This window comes from Helianthus annuus, chromosome 12 (assembly GCF_002127325.2).
Source record: "Helianthus annuus cultivar XRQ/B chromosome 12, HanXRQr2.0-SUNRISE, whole genome shotgun sequence".
NCBI lineage: Eukaryota > Viridiplantae > Streptophyta > Magnoliopsida > Asterales > Asteraceae > Helianthus > Helianthus annuus.
In genome coordinates, this window is record NC_035444.2 from 683,832 (window position 1) to 702,346 (window position 18,515).

At 34.3% G+C, this 18,515-nt stretch overlaps 2 protein-coding genes and 1 long non-coding RNA gene across 3 annotated transcripts; 1 reads left to right on the forward strand and 2 right to left on the reverse strand.

Annotated features, from left to right (window-relative positions):
* Positions 1-2,802: 2,802 nt before the first annotated feature.
* On the reverse strand, positions 2,803-4,443 carry LOC110893672 (protein ELF4-LIKE 3). Its single transcript, XM_022140760.2, has 2 exons — positions 4,230-4,443; positions 2,803-3,289 (listed from the first exon to the last, which is right to left on the reverse strand). Exon 2 carries the CDS (start codon positions 3,258-3,260, stop codon positions 2,952-2,954), a length of 309 nt encoding a protein of 102 aa, XP_021996452.1. The 5' UTR covers positions 3,261-3,289; positions 4,230-4,443; the 3' UTR covers positions 2,803-2,951.
* A 4,107-nt stretch (positions 4,444-8,550) lies between these two features.
* On the forward strand, positions 8,551-11,280 carry LOC110893674. Its single transcript, XR_002565923.2, has 2 exons — positions 8,551-8,688; positions 11,063-11,280. It is a non-coding gene; the product is annotated as an uncharacterized LOC110893674 (long non-coding RNA).
* Positions 11,217-14,138, reverse strand: LOC110893673 (vacuolar protein sorting-associated protein 2 homolog 1). The gene is made up of 5 exons (XM_022140761.2): positions 13,948-14,138; positions 12,998-13,128; positions 12,744-12,848; positions 12,409-12,669; positions 11,217-11,553 (listed from the first exon to the last, which is right to left on the reverse strand). The coding sequence occupies exons 1-5, from the start codon at positions 13,982-13,984 to the stop codon at positions 11,416-11,418; spliced, it is 672 nt and encodes a 223-aa protein (XP_021996453.1). The 5' UTR covers positions 13,985-14,138; the 3' UTR covers positions 11,217-11,415.
* Between the last annotated feature and the right edge of the window lie 4,377 nt (positions 14,139-18,515).

The following is an 18,515-nucleotide window of genomic DNA, read 5'->3' on the forward strand; positions in this document are numbered from 1 at the left end:
ATTTGGATGCAACACAAAAAGGTAATTGTGTATGCATCAAGGCAATTGCAAAAGCACGAAGCAAGCCATATCATTTGTAAACCTAAACTTAGAAGCCATAAGTTTACCCTTAAAGATTTGGAAACATTATCTGTAGGGAGGCAAGTTTACTATCCATACGGGTCATAAGAATTTAAGATACATACTGAGCAACAAGAATTAAACATGAGGAAAAGGAAATCCTAAGTAAATACAACTGTAATATTTAGTATCACGAAGGAAAGGTTGAAGACGGTTAAAAGAGTTATACAAATAATAAACGAAAGTCGTTGGCGTTCGAGTTGGAGACAAAAAGGCTATCGAAAGTATCTCCTTGGAAAAGAGTTATTAGAGTTGGTAAGAAAGGAAAGCTAAGTCTAAGGTACATAGGACCATTCCAGTAATTCAACGAATAGGACCAGTAGCTTATCAACTACCAGAAGAGTTAGCAGGAGTACATGATGTGTTTCATGTATCCAATCTCAAGAAATATTTAGCAAGACAAATCCCTGCTAGTACCTCTTCAAGAGGTAGAGGTAAACGAAAAATTTAAGTTCGTAGAGAAACCACTACAGATAGAAAATAGAAGAGTTAAGTTTCTTAACCATAAAACAACTAGTATTAGTAGACTCAAAGGAAGGACCCGAATATATCTGAAAACTGGAATTAGAAATGAAGCGAAAGTACCCTCATCTATTTCAGTAAATATCGAGGACGAGATTTTTCTTAAGGTGGGGAGAATGTAACAACTGTCACTAAAATCAATAACTAGGACGATAATTAGTCAATAAGAAAACCCTAATTGAGACACGCAAGTAATTCTGCATTAACCCTAAAATTTTCAGAACAATTGGAATCAGGATCAGGGCCCCTAAAACTCGAGGGGGGCAAACCCTAGTTGATAGTTATCTAAATAAAACGTTGGGACAATCTGATTTGTCCAAATTATTGAATCAGCAAGCCTAGTCCTGAGCCTAGGCAGCCTATAATTAGACTGCTTAGCTTACGGACCGTAAGGGGATCAGGCATACGGTCCGTAAGCGAGTCCCAAAAATTAGTATAAATAGCAGACATCGGGACTTGCCTTCTGTTCTTGTTTCGACGAAGAAATTCGTTGTGTACTAAGAGTTATATCACAATCAGTTCAACAACACACACAATTCACGAAGTGCTGCCGCAATCAGGGTAATAACTCGATCGCTATTACGATTCAACGTCCGATCGATTATAACTATCCAACGATTGTCTAAGTGCTGCTCAAATTGAGCTAATACTTTGATTATTCGTCGTGATTTCGACTTGAATAATTGAGTGCTGTTCGAATTCGGACTACGCTCTGTTATTCGTTGTGAATCCGATTGAACTATTAAGTATTGCACTTGTTAATCATTGTGAGGGTTTGATCTCGTGAATTGACGTAACTGCTGAATTAGTTACTAACCTATTGTGTGTGCATTATTACTATATTAGGTTAAATCAAGGCTAATCAGTAGGCTTATACCTTGCCCGTTAAATCTGCAATGTGAGTCATTCTCTTTTTATCAACTATTTTACAATACTCCAAATTATTTTCAAAGTGTTATAATTACAGGGATTAAGTCGTGGTTATCTTGACCGCTGATTAGTGGGGTATTGTGCACATTACTAATTTCTCACGGTTAGGCAATAAGCCCTAACAGTGGTTAGGCTAATAAGACCTAACAGTGACAAAACGTCACTAATTGGGTGACTGGAGCCAATAGTGGTATGACCATCGTCACACGGGTGGCAAGACCAAATATTAATTAAGATACTGCCATAGTAATCGCTCTTATGCTGTAATTTATAACTATGTGTCATTTTATCAAAATGAATGATTCACTCAGTATTTCCCCGCTGACAAAACCTTTTTACAACATGTTTCAGGTGACCTACTGAATTAAGTACATGTGCTACAGAGCACTATCAAGCTTGAAGTGGTGGCTCAAATAAATAAATAAACATGTTTGTAAAATAATGAAATTATGATATTTACGGGGTTTATCCCGAAGTGTAAATAAATAATACTCGGGCATATTTTCAAATTTAAAACGATCCTGATAAGACTTCCGCTGTAAAACTAAATACCACAGGATTTTCTGTCCCGCGGCTCCTGGACCGGGTCAAACAGGGTACGGGGGCCGTGACAGGTTAAACCTCCCCTTGTGATTAAGGGCAAGATGAGAGTTGGAGAAGGAAGTTGACATAACAAAAAATCATTGGTGAGAATTTACCCTAATAACGGATGCACCCTTTTCACCCTTATATTTCAATTCTTCAAATTAAATAGCATAATTATTAAACACTTAAACAGTTATATGATTGTGTTGTTTTATCACATTAGAATCAAACACAAGCATTACCATTTGCGTTACGTCTTCTAACATATTTAGTAATGATTTCTACTTAAGAAAAATAACATATATAATTTAGTAAGCAAACTTTAAGACCAATGTTGTACAGTTTGGTCGTTTATTGACTATAGATTGTATCAACTTACTAAAGGGTTGATCACATCATTGCTTTGAATACAATGTAACAAAATTATATGGTTAAAGGGTTGATCACAAATATTATTATTCCATTGGTTTGGATACAATGTAACAAAATTATGGTGGTGATTTAAATAGCACAATAATTACTTCAAATATCACAACCATTTTTTTAAAACTACTTTACCATCATTAAATGGAAATTTAATCTTTTAAAACTTACCCCATATTAAGTATCCAAACAATAACGGATACGTTACAAAATTCATCCCCATTTTGATGTAACTTGTTACTTTGCACATTAAAAGTTAAACGTGAAGAACATCATCAACCCAAAAACAATGGAGAGATTTACACAATTATTCTTAAAGAAGAAATAGATAGATAAGAGAGAATCCAATATAACAATATACCTCTTCCTATTTAACCAGGTCTAGTCCTCTTCTTGCCATCTGATCTTGAATCCCCTTCGGACGAATTGACATCAATTGATCTCGAAAAATTCGAGGAAAGATCAGAATAAAGATCAGCAACTTTCTTGATATTGTTGTTGAGTTCTCTGATCAAACCCACATTTCTACTGAGGTTATCAGGGATCTTTGATTCATGATTCTGGTTAATCTCATGGATCAACAGCCTGTTTTGATCCAAAATACTTTGAACTTGAACAAAACTCTTTTGAAATGTTTGTAACACCTTCCCATCTAATTGAGCCCCTCCATTACCCTCCATTTTGATTATGATTATCAACTCTACCTAATCTGCACAAAAAATATTGTATAGAATTTAATATGTAGTTCGGTTATATTAAGAATAAGACCAGACAAAAGACATGATAAGATTTTGGGGAAAACTATAATAAAAAAAGGCTTGTGAACAAAAGAGACAAGTTCTGATTCTGAAACAAGAAAATCATGACACCAAGTTGGACTTCTTTATATGTTTGTTTGTTTGTTTTCATTGTATTATAGAGAAAATCAGTTTAATTATTGAACTTTTAATCATTTTTTTTGGGTTAAATATATAATTTGAAGCTATTATTTGTGGTATGATGAGATGTAAAAAAGGAGATCTCATTTCCATAAAGGGGAAAAGCTTTTTACTCATAAATGAACACACACAAAAAGGGTTAATATATCTTGAGTATTCAGAAAAATAAAAAAGAATCATCTCAAGATGTATGAACATAAACACAAAAATGGACATGCATGAATTGAATCACAACTTAAACATAGCCAGTGTGAAACTTTGTGACCCATTTTCAGAAATTCTAAAGATCATCTGCTTCAAATTTTGGGCAAGTGGAAAAGATTCAACAAGAACAAACTTTGTGATTAATTTAGAAAAATAAAAAATTAAAAAAGAATCTTGCAATCAAGACCCATCTAAGACCAGAAAAAGAAAAACCCACTTGAAGATCTTGAACATAAATTAGTTTAAGCAAGAATCTTTATAAAATTTTGAAGGAAAAAAACTAGAAAAAAAATAAAGAATAAAATCCAAATCTACAGTAAGAACACTGTGTATACAAGAAATAAAAAAGGAATGAATTATGAATACACAGTGTCGATAAGATCAAAGATTTAAAGAATTCATTATCTGGGCAGCTGAAGAAAGATTCAAAACAATTAAAAAAATCATAACTTTGTTAATCTTTTTGTCATAACAGTCATGATAAATTAATAATTGATAAATACGTACCTTGAAAATCTGAGAGCATTTTATTCGGAGAAATTGAAGAGAAAAGATATATGTGTGTGTATATATATGTAGAGAGAGAGGGGGTTATGAAATTTAGAGAGAGAAAATGGAGATTTGACAGCACCCCTTCTCCCCTCCAACCTACCCTCTGTCTAGAATCTGAATCTCTCTCCAATGAGCGTTGATGTATACGAGAAAGTATTTGTTGCTGATAGTTGTGCTACATCCTGGATAATATACTTTAATTCACTCAATAATATTATATTCTTAATTTTAGGAATAATACCTTTTTCTAGTTAGTTACATGATTGGTCCTTTCATTTACGCATATTCTACGTTTGGTCCACTCAATGTGTGGTCTACGTTGATGGGTAACATAGATTTTAATCCGTCTTAACTTTTTCATTTGTTGTGATTTTCGATATCTAGATTGTAAAAGTCCCGCTTAGGCTCCGAGTACTCCTTGAGTATTCGCTATAAGGTAGGTCGCCGAGTCCCGAGTACTATTCACCTAGACCAATTATTCCAGGAGTAATCTCCGTCTAGGCCAAACACTTCCCGAATACTGTCAAATCCGACTAGGAAGAGCCTAGCTACTTTTACAACCATAATCTATCTATACCTAACATATAGATGTGCGTCATAATTTCATGAGGTTTTCATTTTTTCTCCCCTTTTATATCATTTATTTGTATTATATTTATTAGTTTAAAAAAAGTTAGTTTCAATCATATCTTATTTTAAAATATTGTTTTATAATACCTAAACTTTCATTAATAACTATTTAATATTATCCAGCTTTGTTTGCTTTCAACTGGTTTCAACACAGGAGTTCTTAGTTGATTTCAAAGTGGCGGATCAGTTTATAAACTGGTTTCAAATCCGAAGACGATTTGGATGTGCACTCTCTACCCCGCCTCCAAATTCATTATTCATCACTCAATTCTCTCACCGACACACATTATCTTTCATCAACGACACTAGACAATAATTATTTTACAAGTATATATGGGCGAGCATAAAAGTTACCATGTCAAGTGATGTATAATATAAACTACTTCTCATGTATAATATATCTATGCCACTATTTATATTTTACAATGGTTTTTATGCTTCTATTTGTAATTACAATATTCTCAATATTTTGTGTGCTTCTATTTGTATTTTTAAGGTTCTAATTAAGATTTTGCTAGCATATATTTGGTTTTACATGTGAGTTTTGATTAGGGGTGTTCAAAAAACTCGTGGCTCGCAGCTCGCTCGAAACTCGCTCGAAAAAAGCTCGAAGAAAGCTCGGCTCGAAATTGGCTCGGATGTAAACGAGCCAGCTCGGCTCGGCTCGCTATATAAACGAGCCGAGCTCGAGCTTTGTCTGGCTCGGCTCGTGAGCTCGTGAGCTGGCTCGATAAGGTTTACATCCTTCATTTTTTTGTCACACATCGCTTAGAAAACAAAAACTATTCCCCCCTATAAAAGAAGGTAAAGATGAGGAGAAAGTGAATTAACTATTTATACTTGCATATTTAGCCATGTGGTTAAATTAAATGGCAATTATGGCCCTTAGGCTATGAAGAAATTCAACTTTAAGGGTTTTTTAAGTATTAAATTTTGCGGTTCTTTGTTAGTTCGAGCTAGATCGAGCCGAGCCGAGCTAGCTCGAATTCTAATCGAGCCGAGATCGAGCCTCAAATCTCAGCTCGATTTAAAATTCGAGCTCGAGCCGAGTCAGCTCGAATCGAGTTCGAGCCGAGCTCGAGCTGGGTCTAGCTCGGCTCGACTCGGCTCGTTTACAGCCCTAGTTTTGATTCAGTCTTACATAAAAGCATAGTTAGTGGGTTTGGTGAGTGTAATTCTGTAATGCAATAATTGAAGGTGTGATATTTACAATAAACCTTCAGTTATATTTATTTATGAATATGAATTTGAGTTTTAGTTCATGAATTTTCTCCGGAGACCAAAAAGATGCTTTGTTTTTTTTTACACATGAGTGTCATATTCTTTTCGAGTGATTAATGATCTGCACATGTTTCTGGCTTTATATACTAACTTGTTTTATTGTATTTGTTATTCATCATGTTTCTTGTTTTGATATGTTTGTCATATTTCTTCAATGATGTTACTTGTTTTTTTTTACAGTGATTATGTGTTGTGTGTTAAATTTTATATATTATGCACTTTAGAAAAAAAAAGTCAATAACTATAAGCACAAATCATTAAATCAAACGGTCTAAACACACAAAAATGATTTATTTATTATAAATTTTACAAATAATATTCAATACCAATTATTTGGTAGACTATATGGTAAATTGGTGTGCTAACAACGTTTACCATAACTAACATTTATTTTTGGTGCTTCAAAAGAACAACTATTATTCTACAACTAAACTAGAAGCTCTAGTTGACTTTATAACATTAAAAGGTTAGAACATGAATTCAACAAAAGCAAATCCTAGTGGTGGGCTTAAATGGGCTTATAGTGTATGCAAGGGAAACGTTAATTATGGGCTAACAATAGATTTAAGCCCAACTTGGATCAGGAACTAATCCGTACTAATCCCTATATTTACAATTACCACACCTTTTGGTATTGGTCGAGAGTGGTGGCAACCAACCCGTGGATGCTATGTGACATCCACTAGGTCTGTTTGGATTCTTTTGGTGAGCATTCAGTTTATTGTAGAGAGCTCCGGGGTTCAAATACCGACATGATTTGGTTAGGGATGTCCTTTTTGACATATTCAGGTGCGCTAGCATTTCTGCTAAGAAGAGGCACCTGTTAATTTCTTAACAGACCCGTTGGAAGGGAGATCTACCCTTCGACCAGCTGACATTCTGGTCTTTGGATGGGTAGGAGGAAAACACGCCTGTGTGGATCTAACAGGGGTTTCCCCGCTTGTGGGCTTAGGGAGTAGTGTTTCACAGTGGGTCAGGCTGCTTTAAAGGCTGCTTTGGGTAAAGTGATCAAGCATGAGAAAGCGTGCCTTGACCACCAGCACGTGTTTATCCCATTTGCTTTTGATACTTTTGGTTTTCTGGTGCCAGAGGCTGTGGACCTACTTAGTCGAGTTCAAAGGGTCATGCATAGTAATGTTATGACCCCGAGATCTATGGACGTAGTTTTTAAAAGGCTTAGTTTTGCTATTCAAAAAGGGGTAGCGGCGCAGCTTGTAGCCCGTTTACCAACTATCTCGATATAAATTATTATTTATTGGTTTATATAAAAATTAATGTTAAAAAAAAAGTTAGTATATGTACAATTTTAAGCGCATTTCAATGTTAAAAGATCGTGTAATGGAGTGGTAAGTTAGAATCATATTGAAGTGAATGCACCCGGATTTGAGGCCTGGCAATGCAAATTTTTCTTTTTTTTTAAAGAGTACATTTAATTATCCATTAACTCTACCTAGTTTACGCTAATGCTCTTCGATTTTAATAAAGTTGCTCTACAGCTCCAAAAAATTAGTATTTTTTTGTTTGACTGATCTATTTTTATCTATGTCTCAATGAAATATTTATTTAGATCGTGTTATAAGTAGTAGAGTTAATTACATAGTTAGTCCATGTGGTTTGTACAAATAACATACTTAGGTACTAATAGTTTAAAATCACTTCTAGGGTATTAACTTTTCATTTTGTAACGTTTGGAGTTATTAACTTCTAGGGTATTAACATAGTTAGTCCATATGGTTTGCACAAAATAACATACTTAAGTACTAATAGAATATGATTTTAAGCCTACAAATAACGTTAATACCTCCAAACATTACAAAATGAAAAGTTAACACCCTAGAATGTGATTTTAAACTATTAGTACCTAAGTATGTTATTTTGGGCAAATCACAGGGACTAGCTATGTAATTAACTCTAAGTAGTATGTACAAGTAACCGAAACACAGACCTAATATTACATTTAATATTTGTTAACTTTGTCCAGTTTACGCTAACGTATTTTTATTTATGTCTCGATGTAATTTATATTGACATTGTGTTATGAGTAGTATGTACAAGTAACCGAAACACAACACTTATACGTTATCAAACTGAGAAATATTCGGTTTACCGGCTAGCAACGTAGGCGGCGCATAAAACTAGTATCTGTACCCTAACCGTTATATATTTTAGGTTTTCTCCAGGAAACCATCCTTATATTTCTCCATGAACATTGAAAATAATGTTCCTTTTTATAAGAATGAAAGGAAATCCGAGTGATGGGCTGAATAGTGTAAGCAAGAGAAATGTTAGTTATTGGGCTAACAGTAGATTTAAGCCCAACTTGGATTAAAAAAGTAATCCTGATCCATACAATCCTAACCGTTGAATGATATTAGGTTTTCATCATCAGTCGCTTACAAAAGGCGATCAAATGGATGATGCAATTATTCCATAAACCCTAGAAACGTATAGCAGCTATGGTTTGAGGCCTACAATCATAACCGTCTTGTTTGTCTGCGATATGGTAATCAACTCTTTGATTTCGATTTGCATTTTCTACTTGTTTTTGCGGATGTTTATAGACTATAACTGTATACGAAGTTTAAAACTTTACAGTTTACATCGCACACTAATAATAATATTGTGGTTTCATTGGATTGAGGTAAGTCATCAACACAGCAAATTGGTATTTTCTTACCAAATTTGTGTCTGAAGGTGACAACATAAAGTTGATCTAGCCTTGTTTTATTTCTCACTGATTGAAGCAATTAATTTGCTTTTTAATGTTAGTGAGATGATATGGCTGGATTTGACAAATTGTATCAGTAAATCTTCATCCACATTGTCATCTATAAAGCAAATTGGCTCATACATGTGCCAAATTTGTGTCGGAAGATGACTAAATTAACAAAGGTTTCAAGTTATATCAGTAATGAAAGAAACTTGTATTCATTTCTATGCTTGGATCCTTGACATTTACATAAAAAAGTTTTGAGTAAACCTCAATTTTCGTCCTCTGTTTGCTGATTGTAACACTGTTAGTTCAATAGTTTAAAAATTGCATTTATCATCCAATAGTTTGTATATTTTAACACTTCTAGTCCACCACTCTAACAACCATCCAATAGAGTGGTGGACTAGAAGGGTTAGAGTGGTGGACTAGAAGGGTTATCATCCAATAGAGTGGTGACTAGAAGTGTTAGAATATCCAAACTATTGGATGAATAATGCAATTTTTAAACTATTGGACTAATAGTGTTAAAATCAGGAAACCACATGGACGAAAATTGAAGTTTACTCAAGTTTTTTTTTTTTTAATTTTTTATAGAACCATTTATATGTTTTTATACATTTAAAACCAATCTGTCTCATACTCTCATTTGTGGTTATTTTTCATCATGTTTCTCATCTATAAAGCAAGCGTGTGCCAGTTTTGTTTATGATGTCTAACTAATTAAGGTACATAACTTATGAATGAGGTTCTTTCATTTGTACACCACAACTTGATCATCCAAGCCTTTGCTTTCTTATCTTTGTTGAGTACATGAATTAAAAATTTCAGAATCTTATTCTTCAGGATTTGATTGTCGGATTTGTCCCTTCTCAAAGAAACTTATCTCCATAATAAACTGCTAAACACCATTACAACAAACTGTTTATTAACAACACTTGCCCAACAAAAACAAGCGCTTTTAATAAGAAAACAAGACAAAAGCACCTATACTAAATTTTGGACAAAATTCGAATCCTGCATCACAGACATTACAGATCTACCCAAAATGTACTAACCTAACTATTGAAAATTCACTTAACATAGTCTTGATAAAAATAATTAATATGGTTGTAAGATCCAGCCTAGGTTAGATTAATCACTAATCAGAGGTTCACCGAGTAATTGCTGATTAATCGCTAAGCGGACAATAATGGTCCTATTCTGGCAAAAAAAAAAATGAGTCCAAACCTTATCAATCTCTCTCATTAAAAAATGAGTCAACGATGGGTTAAAACATGTATACTTAAAATAAATTACATATAAAAATTCCAACTCGATCAATCCCTGGTCGGTAGCTCGCCGACCGGCTAGCGCCTACCGATTCTTACAACACTGTTAATTAACATAAAATAATGTTTCAAAAAACATAATTTTCATATTAATCTTGAAATTTTCATTTAATCCTCTCAAAATAGACTCGTAGTTGTGTACAATCGTCAAGTGAGTTCAACGCATGAACATAAAGGAATATGTTACCGAATATCCATGTACATAAATGAGCGAACACGACATTTGTTCCTAAATGAACTAATTGCCCATGCTCTTTTATTTATTAAATGAACGAGAACTTCTTATCGAATGGTTAACGAACTGTTTATTATTTAATCTTTGGTTTATTTGCGGCTCTAGCTATGTGTGTTAGCTGTTAATTTATACAGGTATAACACCTAGTATAAATTCTAAGGGTGAACGGGGCACCATGCGGGGAGGCATGCGGTGACCCAAGTCCCCTAGAGGGAACACCGCCGCCATCAACGAGGGGAGTCAATTAGGTGAATGAAATCGGTGAGAGGTTACCGAATGAAGGAGGGAGGGAGATGGTGGGCCACCCTTTTTTCAACCAATCAAAACATTTCTTTTTTTTTCTTTTTGAATAAAAAAACAAGTCCCCTAAGAGGGGAGTGCCGCCATCAAATTGAGGATGTGAGGGGAGTTAAGAGGGGAGTTGACGTGGCGCGTGCTAATTGGCCGTGCGTAAGAGAGTGGACTCCCCTAAGAGGGGAGTGCCCCGTTCACCCTAATGAACTCATATTTTTAGTGATAAATATATACACACTGGATTGTGGTTACTGGAAAACTTCCCTTCCTGTGGCAAGGCTAACGGCAATCTCTTTTTGCATATTAGATTTAGTCGAAGCGCTCAATGGTGCTCAAAGAATTCTTTTGTGGAAGTCATCATCCTGAGTCGAAGTTGATTCCAGATCTTTGCTTCTTCATATTTATGCATCACATTTTGTCATTACACAACCTGTAACTGTAGTCATCTCCCACAAACTCTGTATTAACAAGATTTCTAATGCATATTGGAAGAATAATGAGATTAGTTCAACAAACTTCCATTTCTGTGCAGGATGTTGTATTTTATGAACAATCACTTTTTTCCATGCACAAGCCACACCCCCTTTCATTTCGTAAGCGTAAAGTTGTATAAGTTTTCCTATGCCAACATAGGATAGATATTATATCATATATACGTAATTACATCCTTCTTAAATTATCCAATCTGGCCTGTAAATCACTGTCAATCCCGCCATCATCAGTGGCAGCTGCTTCAGCTTGTGGCAACTTGGTCTTCGAAGCTGGGGCTGATACGGCCCCAGAAGGTGCATTCATCAACTGCAATTTCATAAATATTCCGTAAATACCCAAATACTTGTTTATTCATTTCTCATTTTAATTTAATGCATCATATGTAACCTGTAAGCTGTTTTAGATATACTTTTTAGGAAAAAAGATCCTACTTTTAAGCATGTAAATTATATAAGTACCTTTTGCATATGTGGCACCATATATTAGTATGAGATCGGCCAATGTCAATGAGTTAAAACAAGGTTGGTTGCTTAATCGGGTTATCGTTTGTAAGTTGGCTTTTATGCACCATATTTAAACTTGGTTGTTAATTCAGAAAAATTGGAACTTTGCTTTCTTACTTTTAGGGGGCGTTTTGACCCATACCGTTTCGAAGCGAACTGTTTCGAATCGAACCGTTTCGACCCAAACCGTTTCGACCAGTATCGTTTCGAATCGAACCGTTTCGACCCGAACTGGTGGTTGTGGGTGCCGGGGTGATGGATTCCAATTCATTTGACAACCAAACACAACAAAAATGGAATTGAGATTCCAATTCCAAGTGGAATGTTTAAATTCCAAATCCAATTCCTTCAAATTCTAATTCCTATGCAAATTCCAATTCCAAATCATTATGCGAACCAAACGCCCCAACAGTTTTTTCAAACTTGTAATTAAAATCATTTTTTATTATTTTCAAATAAGCTTTTTTTTCCCTATATGTAGTGTCTAAGGTGACAGCCAACATGTCATTAACCAATGCCACATCAGCAACTTACACGTAAAATCAGTTTTGCATGTGTTAAAGCTGGTTTGTTTGATCAGGGATCAGGAAAAACCGTAATGTCCATTTCTATTTAGTGTAATTTGCAGATTAAAAATAATTAAAAAAGAAAGAATTACCTCTTGATTGATGTCGATACCAATCTCATCCAAGACCTGACTCACCAACTCTTCGGTTTCATCTTCTTCCTCATCGCCTTCCAAGGCATCATCAATAGCGTCACCCATCACCTCACTTACCATTTCCATTTTCTCATTTTGCCTCTCAAATTCTTGCATTATTTTCTGCAATGACGGTAAGTTCATCTGCCTGTTCATCTGGCCCATAGCCTTTGTCACGCCTTTCATGGCTTCACCCATTGCTTGTGTTGACTTCAACGTCTGTTTACATTAAGTTCAAATCAACCACACACTCCCTTTTTATGATATATATTTTGTCTTTTCTTTAACCGTACCTGAATTCGAAGTGATACACCCTGCAGTTGGGATTTGAGCTTGTAAAACTTCTCAATCTGGTGTCGTGTTCTGATAAGGTCCTTCGCCATCACCTTAACAGCTCCCTGGGAAATATAATGTGAAATAAATAATAATACGATCAGCGAATTTTCGTAAATTAAATGAAGTGGGACCTGAAATTGGGGAGGAATAGACCGGGAAAAAAATCAATGTTGCAAATTCATGTGCAAGTTAATGAAAGAAATAAGCTTACCATTTGACCTTGTTTGGCACTTTTCTTGATTTCTACGATTAATTTCTTTTCTTGAGTCTGCAAACCTTGCCTCTCTCTTTCTATTTCTCTAATAGATTTATCTATCATTCTCTTGTTCTCCCGCAGGAGTTCTGCAAATACCAACCGTATCTCATGTCAGAAACTAAACACTACGTAATCACTTACACATTGGATCAAACAGCGTGCACGGAAACAAATAGAGGATATTAAAGAAAACTAAGGGAAACATGTATTCAAAACAATCACAGATTTTCTATTCTATTTGATCATATCTCTTGAAAAAAATGGTTCCAAAAGATTGACATGTTTTTTTGGGTCAAAACTGCCTAATCAGAACCCATGCCATCTGTTCCGTATGTAACTAGTTGATCGCTTCCTAAATTTTGTAACTTTTAAGCACGAAAAATCAGCCATGTAGTGATCTCTGAACAGTAACCTTCATTAAATGCATATGTGCAAGCTAAAAGCTGTGTTAACTGTTAACAAAGGGTGATTAATGAACTTTGAGAGTAAAAGCCTAAACACTTCTCTAGTCTAGTCTAGGCATAAATTAGACAAAAATTTAATGATTTGCAAGTTTAATCCTAATTCTTAAAATCCTAATCAGTTGTGGAAACCTTCAATATCTCCAGAATCCATTCTAAAGTCCATAATTAACAGTAACTTGCTTTGGTTTTATCAACAGTAACGAATCTCGTAATTTTTAAGCTAATAATACATGTGATCAAAATTCATGTCTGCTCTGATTCCTTTCAATATTCAAACAATTAACCAAAACTCTAAATAAACCCTAAATAAAACTATAACATCAGCAAATTTATAACAGCAGATCAACCGAGTAATAATGAAAATAATATACATCCAATTTATAGTCTCTTCAAAACCCCCCAAAAAAAAGTCAAATATACACATAATTTGAGAGTAAGAACCTGCGGGTGTTTTCTTCTTGCCGAATATAAAACTCATTGTGATACTGAATCTGCAAAATCCAAAAAAAAACTTGGGTTTGTCGATCTGAGAATGGTTAGGATATTTATTGAGTTTGAAGCTTTTTGATGGGAAGTGGTACGCGTTATCGTGGAGAATAACACGTAAAAGGAAGGAAGGAAGAATACTAGTCTGGTTTTTAGATCTACGGCTGAAAATTATTGTTATCTGCTTGTATGACTTTGTCGATAAAAGCAGGCTTTGTTGGGCTTTAATGAATCGGCCCACCTTTAGCTACCAGCCTACCATTACCTACTATTTTGGATTTCGGACTAACGTTTATGGCGGCTTGACAAATCGGGTTTTTTTTGCATACCCGGTTCCCGGTACGATCGGGTTCTTCAAATTCGGGTATTGACAATACCCGGGTCCAGGTTTTATACAGAAAATGTATACCTTATATACCCGGGTTTAGGTAGGGTTGGGATCGGGTTTTCTAATACACGGGTATCATAGTACCCTATTTATGGGTTCGGGTATGGATCAGGTAGGGTTCGGGTATGCCTCGAGTAGGGTTCAGGTATGCCTCGGATATGGATCGAGTTTGGGTATTGATCAGATTTTTATATTAATTTTTTTTTGCATAAAACATAGAAATATAAAATGTAAAAAACTTTATTTCATAAAATATATAAAACCCAGTTCGGGTATTTATGAAACCCGGTTCGGGTATTTCCAAAAACCGGTTACGGGTTATTCAAAAACCGGGTATTTGGAAAAACCGGGTCTAAAAAAACCCGGTTACGGGTTCGCGTTTAATAATGAAAATGCATACCCGACATAGGGTAGGATCAGGTTAGGGTTCAGGTATAAGAAACCCGGGTTTTATAATACCCGGTTCCGGGTTTCTTTTTCAGGTTCGGGTTTTTTGTGCACCAATACAGATTAGAATAAAGGTGCACACGAAAACCGAGTATCATACCCTACTCAGAAAAAAACCCGAAAGGAGTATCAAACTCCATCGTATCTGGTTTTGTACCCGACCTTATCTGCCGGTATTCATTGGTTTCATACTCTTTATCATTTGAAACCGGTTTCAACATGGTTAAACCCAACCTGAATCAAGTTGGTTCCAATACGGCTTGAATGAATTTAATCAGAGTTCGTTTGAGCCGTATATTGAGTTTTCTAAATCACTCTTGGCCTTCAAGGCAAAACAAACTTCTTAGCGAATCCTTCCCCTAGATAGATGGATATAGATATGGTTAGGCTCCTTTACAAATAAAATTATCATACTAAATGTACGAAGTAAAGGAAAAAAAAATTGACGGTGGCAAAATTGTAATTACATCCACATCATTTTTTCGTGTGCTACATTACTTTAGAATAATTACTTGTTATATGTTTGAGTTGGATCAGAATATAGTCATATAATAATTATGTTATTTATATAATTACTCTACAACAATTATGTAATTATGTGTTTAAGTTGGATCAGAAGAATGAATTTAGCTATACAAATAATTACGCTAATGATAAAATTACTCTACTGTAATTGTATGTTTGAGTTAGATCATAATATAGGTGTATAGTGGTAGAGGATCTTGTACAAAGTCCTACTTTTGTGAGAAGGGTGAGAAATAATGTGGTGATGACAAGTGTCCTATATCTAAATTAATTCAAAAGGGTGAATTAGTAATTTTCTATTTCTTTAAATTAATTGATTAAAAGATAACTGCCCAAAATAACCGCTAACCTTTATTATATGAATTCGAATTTAGGAATTAATCTACGAATTTGTGTAGTGTTATATAATTCTGTAGTGCAACAACCATTCAAAACTGTATAGTGTTATATATTTTTTTATATAGTGTTATATAGTGTTACTACGTGTTATATGGTGTTATAATAGGGTTTTTGGTGTTATATAATTCTGTAGTGTTATATAATTCTGTAACGCAACCATCAAAAAACACTATATAACACCATAAATTATTAATTCTGTAGTGCAACTACCATTCAGAACTGTATAGTGTTATATATTTTTTATATAGTGTTACATGGTGTTATATAGTGTTCTTTGGTTATATAGTGTTAGATGATGGATGCATAGTGTTATATAGTGTTATATTTTTCTGGTAGCATGTCTATGATGGATGTATAGTGTTATATATTGTTATATAGTGTTATATGATAGATGTATAGTGTTATATGATAGATGTATAGTGTTATATGATGGATGTATAGTGTTATACGTTTCTTGCAGCAGTTACATATTTTTGTATTTTTAGAATTGATGATCGATATAATTTAGCAATTAAATTTGAATAACTAGTTTTTAGGAGATTAATGGGGGTTTTTGTTGTGTAGGATACTGTTACCATATTTGAAACATTGGAAAAGACACTATTGCCCTTCAATTTTACATAAGGTCCTTCTAATTAAAACACAATTTACATTTTTATACCCTACTGATCTCAACCATTAGATCAAATATCCAATGGTTTAAAACACTTCTTACCCTTCTCACATTTTAGACACTTTTTACCATATCCCTACCCGATGTATAGTTACGCTAGTTATATAATGACTCTAAAGTAATTATGTAAAATAATTACTCTAGTTGTAAATAATTACTCTACTTCAAAATTATAACATTACAAAGAAAAAAAATTACTCAACATATAATTACTCTAGGCACTACTCACTAGTACATGACAATTTTTTAAGCGCTTTACATGTAAACCGTCTGAAAATATATATATGCAGAGTAATTATATAATTACTCTAGACACTAGTACATAAATTGTCATCGCGTCCTTTTTTCTTTGATCCACACACTTAGTCTATTTGTATTTGATCTTAACACTATGTGTGTGTGTGTAGAGAGAGAGAGAGAGAGAGAGATGTTGGAATAGGGTGAATGGAGATTTAGGTGCTGTTTGTTTTTTAAGAGGTAAAATGTCTGCAGTCTACAGACCACATCTGCAGACATTTTTAGAATAAGAGGTGGACCAAAGCTCTGCGATCTGCAAGAAGAAGACTGTTTGTTTTTTAACATATGCAGACTTCTAAAATAAATTGGTGATGTTGTACGGACGGTGGTGGTCGTGGGTGGTGGTGGTGTTAGACAGTGATGGTGGTAGATGATGGTGGTGTTTAACCCTTTGCAGACCTTAGAAGATCTTAGAAGTGGTTGGCCAAGTCTGCACCAAGAAGAGCTCGCGCAGACGTTTTTTAATGAAACGTCTTCGAAAAAACAAACAGTCTGCGCATGACAATGTCTGCGCGTAGTCTGCACGACGCAGACAGAAGAGCCTGCGCAGAGCTTTTCAGAAAAAAAACAAACAACACCTTAATTTAGTGAATGTGTTTATGGGATTTATGATACGATGATTGAAGACTAAACTCTTGAGTAGAGTTTTTATGTGTTTTAATTAGAATCTTTATGTCTCAAATTAATTAGAGTTTTTATGAGTCTTTTATGTCTCAAATCAACTCTCATTTTATAAGACTAGAGAAATACAAGAAAAACTACACAAGTCTATACATGGAGGATTCTTGGATAAGAAGATCACTTAAAACCCATATGTTGGGCAACTATAGAGAGTAGTAACTTCTACTCGATTTCATCACCTTTGCATCCTTATTCATTTCATAAGTTCAAACATTACAATTTTACCCGGTATAACCTCGGGCAAGTGGCCTTCTCCGACAGTACATACTGCTTCGGTTGTTGTACCCTAGGAGACAGACGTGTGGTCTAAGTGAGGCGTGAAATATGTTTTAAGGGACTCGTGTTAAACACGAATCCTTAACCACAACCGTCAATTAGTTTGTTAATTATTGAAGCCAAGAAGAATTATACAAGTAGACGCGGTTCAACTTCTCGTTAAAGACGAAACAGAAATCGTACAAGAAGACACGGCTCAAGTTCTTATTGAAGACAACGGTCTAATCACTTTATTTACATAAAACTGTATTTAAGTTTATTTTTCGTTTGGATTTGTATACAATTCATGTACTACAATTTTACAAATGTATAGAGAGTATATCTTTATTGTTTTAATATAATTTTAATAAAACGTGACCCATCTCCTATGTTAATAAAAGAAGAATTCTATGTATAAAATTAACTATATATTGCGAGAATGCAAAACAAAATGAAGTGTTGATTTTTCCATTTTAAAAAGGTCAAAACTAAAAGAACATGGAATGTGTAGTGTTTATTGTTTCTAATTCATCTTTCCTCCTGGAAAATATGAATTTAAAAAGGTCAAAACTAAAAGAAAATGGAATGTGTGGTGTTTATTGTTTCTAATTCATCTTTCCTCCTGGAATTACAAATAATATGAATAAAATAGCCTGTTTGTTCATTTATGTGCACAACCAACATGTGTAGGTACACTGGACAAATAAATATACCATATAAACAAATTAGTTTTTTATTTTTTGTGTCCCTAATCTCTCTGTATGTAAGAAATATAAAATAAAAAAAAGTATAGAAAAAACCTGTGGTTCAGTCCTGCGTTTTCCTTGCAAAAAATTAGTATGTGAAATAATTACCCTC

What these genes read in the sequence shown, in the direction of transcription:
- LOC110893672 (XM_022140760.2), bottom strand. Translation starts at nt 3,260, where the DNA reads ATGGAGGGTAATGGAGGGGCTCAATTAGATGGGAAGGTGTTACAAACA.
- LOC110893673 (XM_022140761.2), bottom strand. Translation starts at nt 13,984, where the DNA reads ATGAGTTTTATATTCGGCAAGAAGAAAACACCCGCAG. An exon ending in CAAGAAGAAAACACCCGCAG is followed by an intron (nt 13,129 to 13,947) that starts GTTCTTACTCTC and finishes TGGTATTTGCAG; the next exon opens with AACTCCTGCGGGAGAACAAG. An exon ending in GTATCGACATCAATCAAGAG is followed by an intron (nt 11,554 to 12,408) that starts GTAATTCTTTCT and finishes ATGAAATTGCAG; the next exon opens with TTGATGAATGCACCTTCTGG.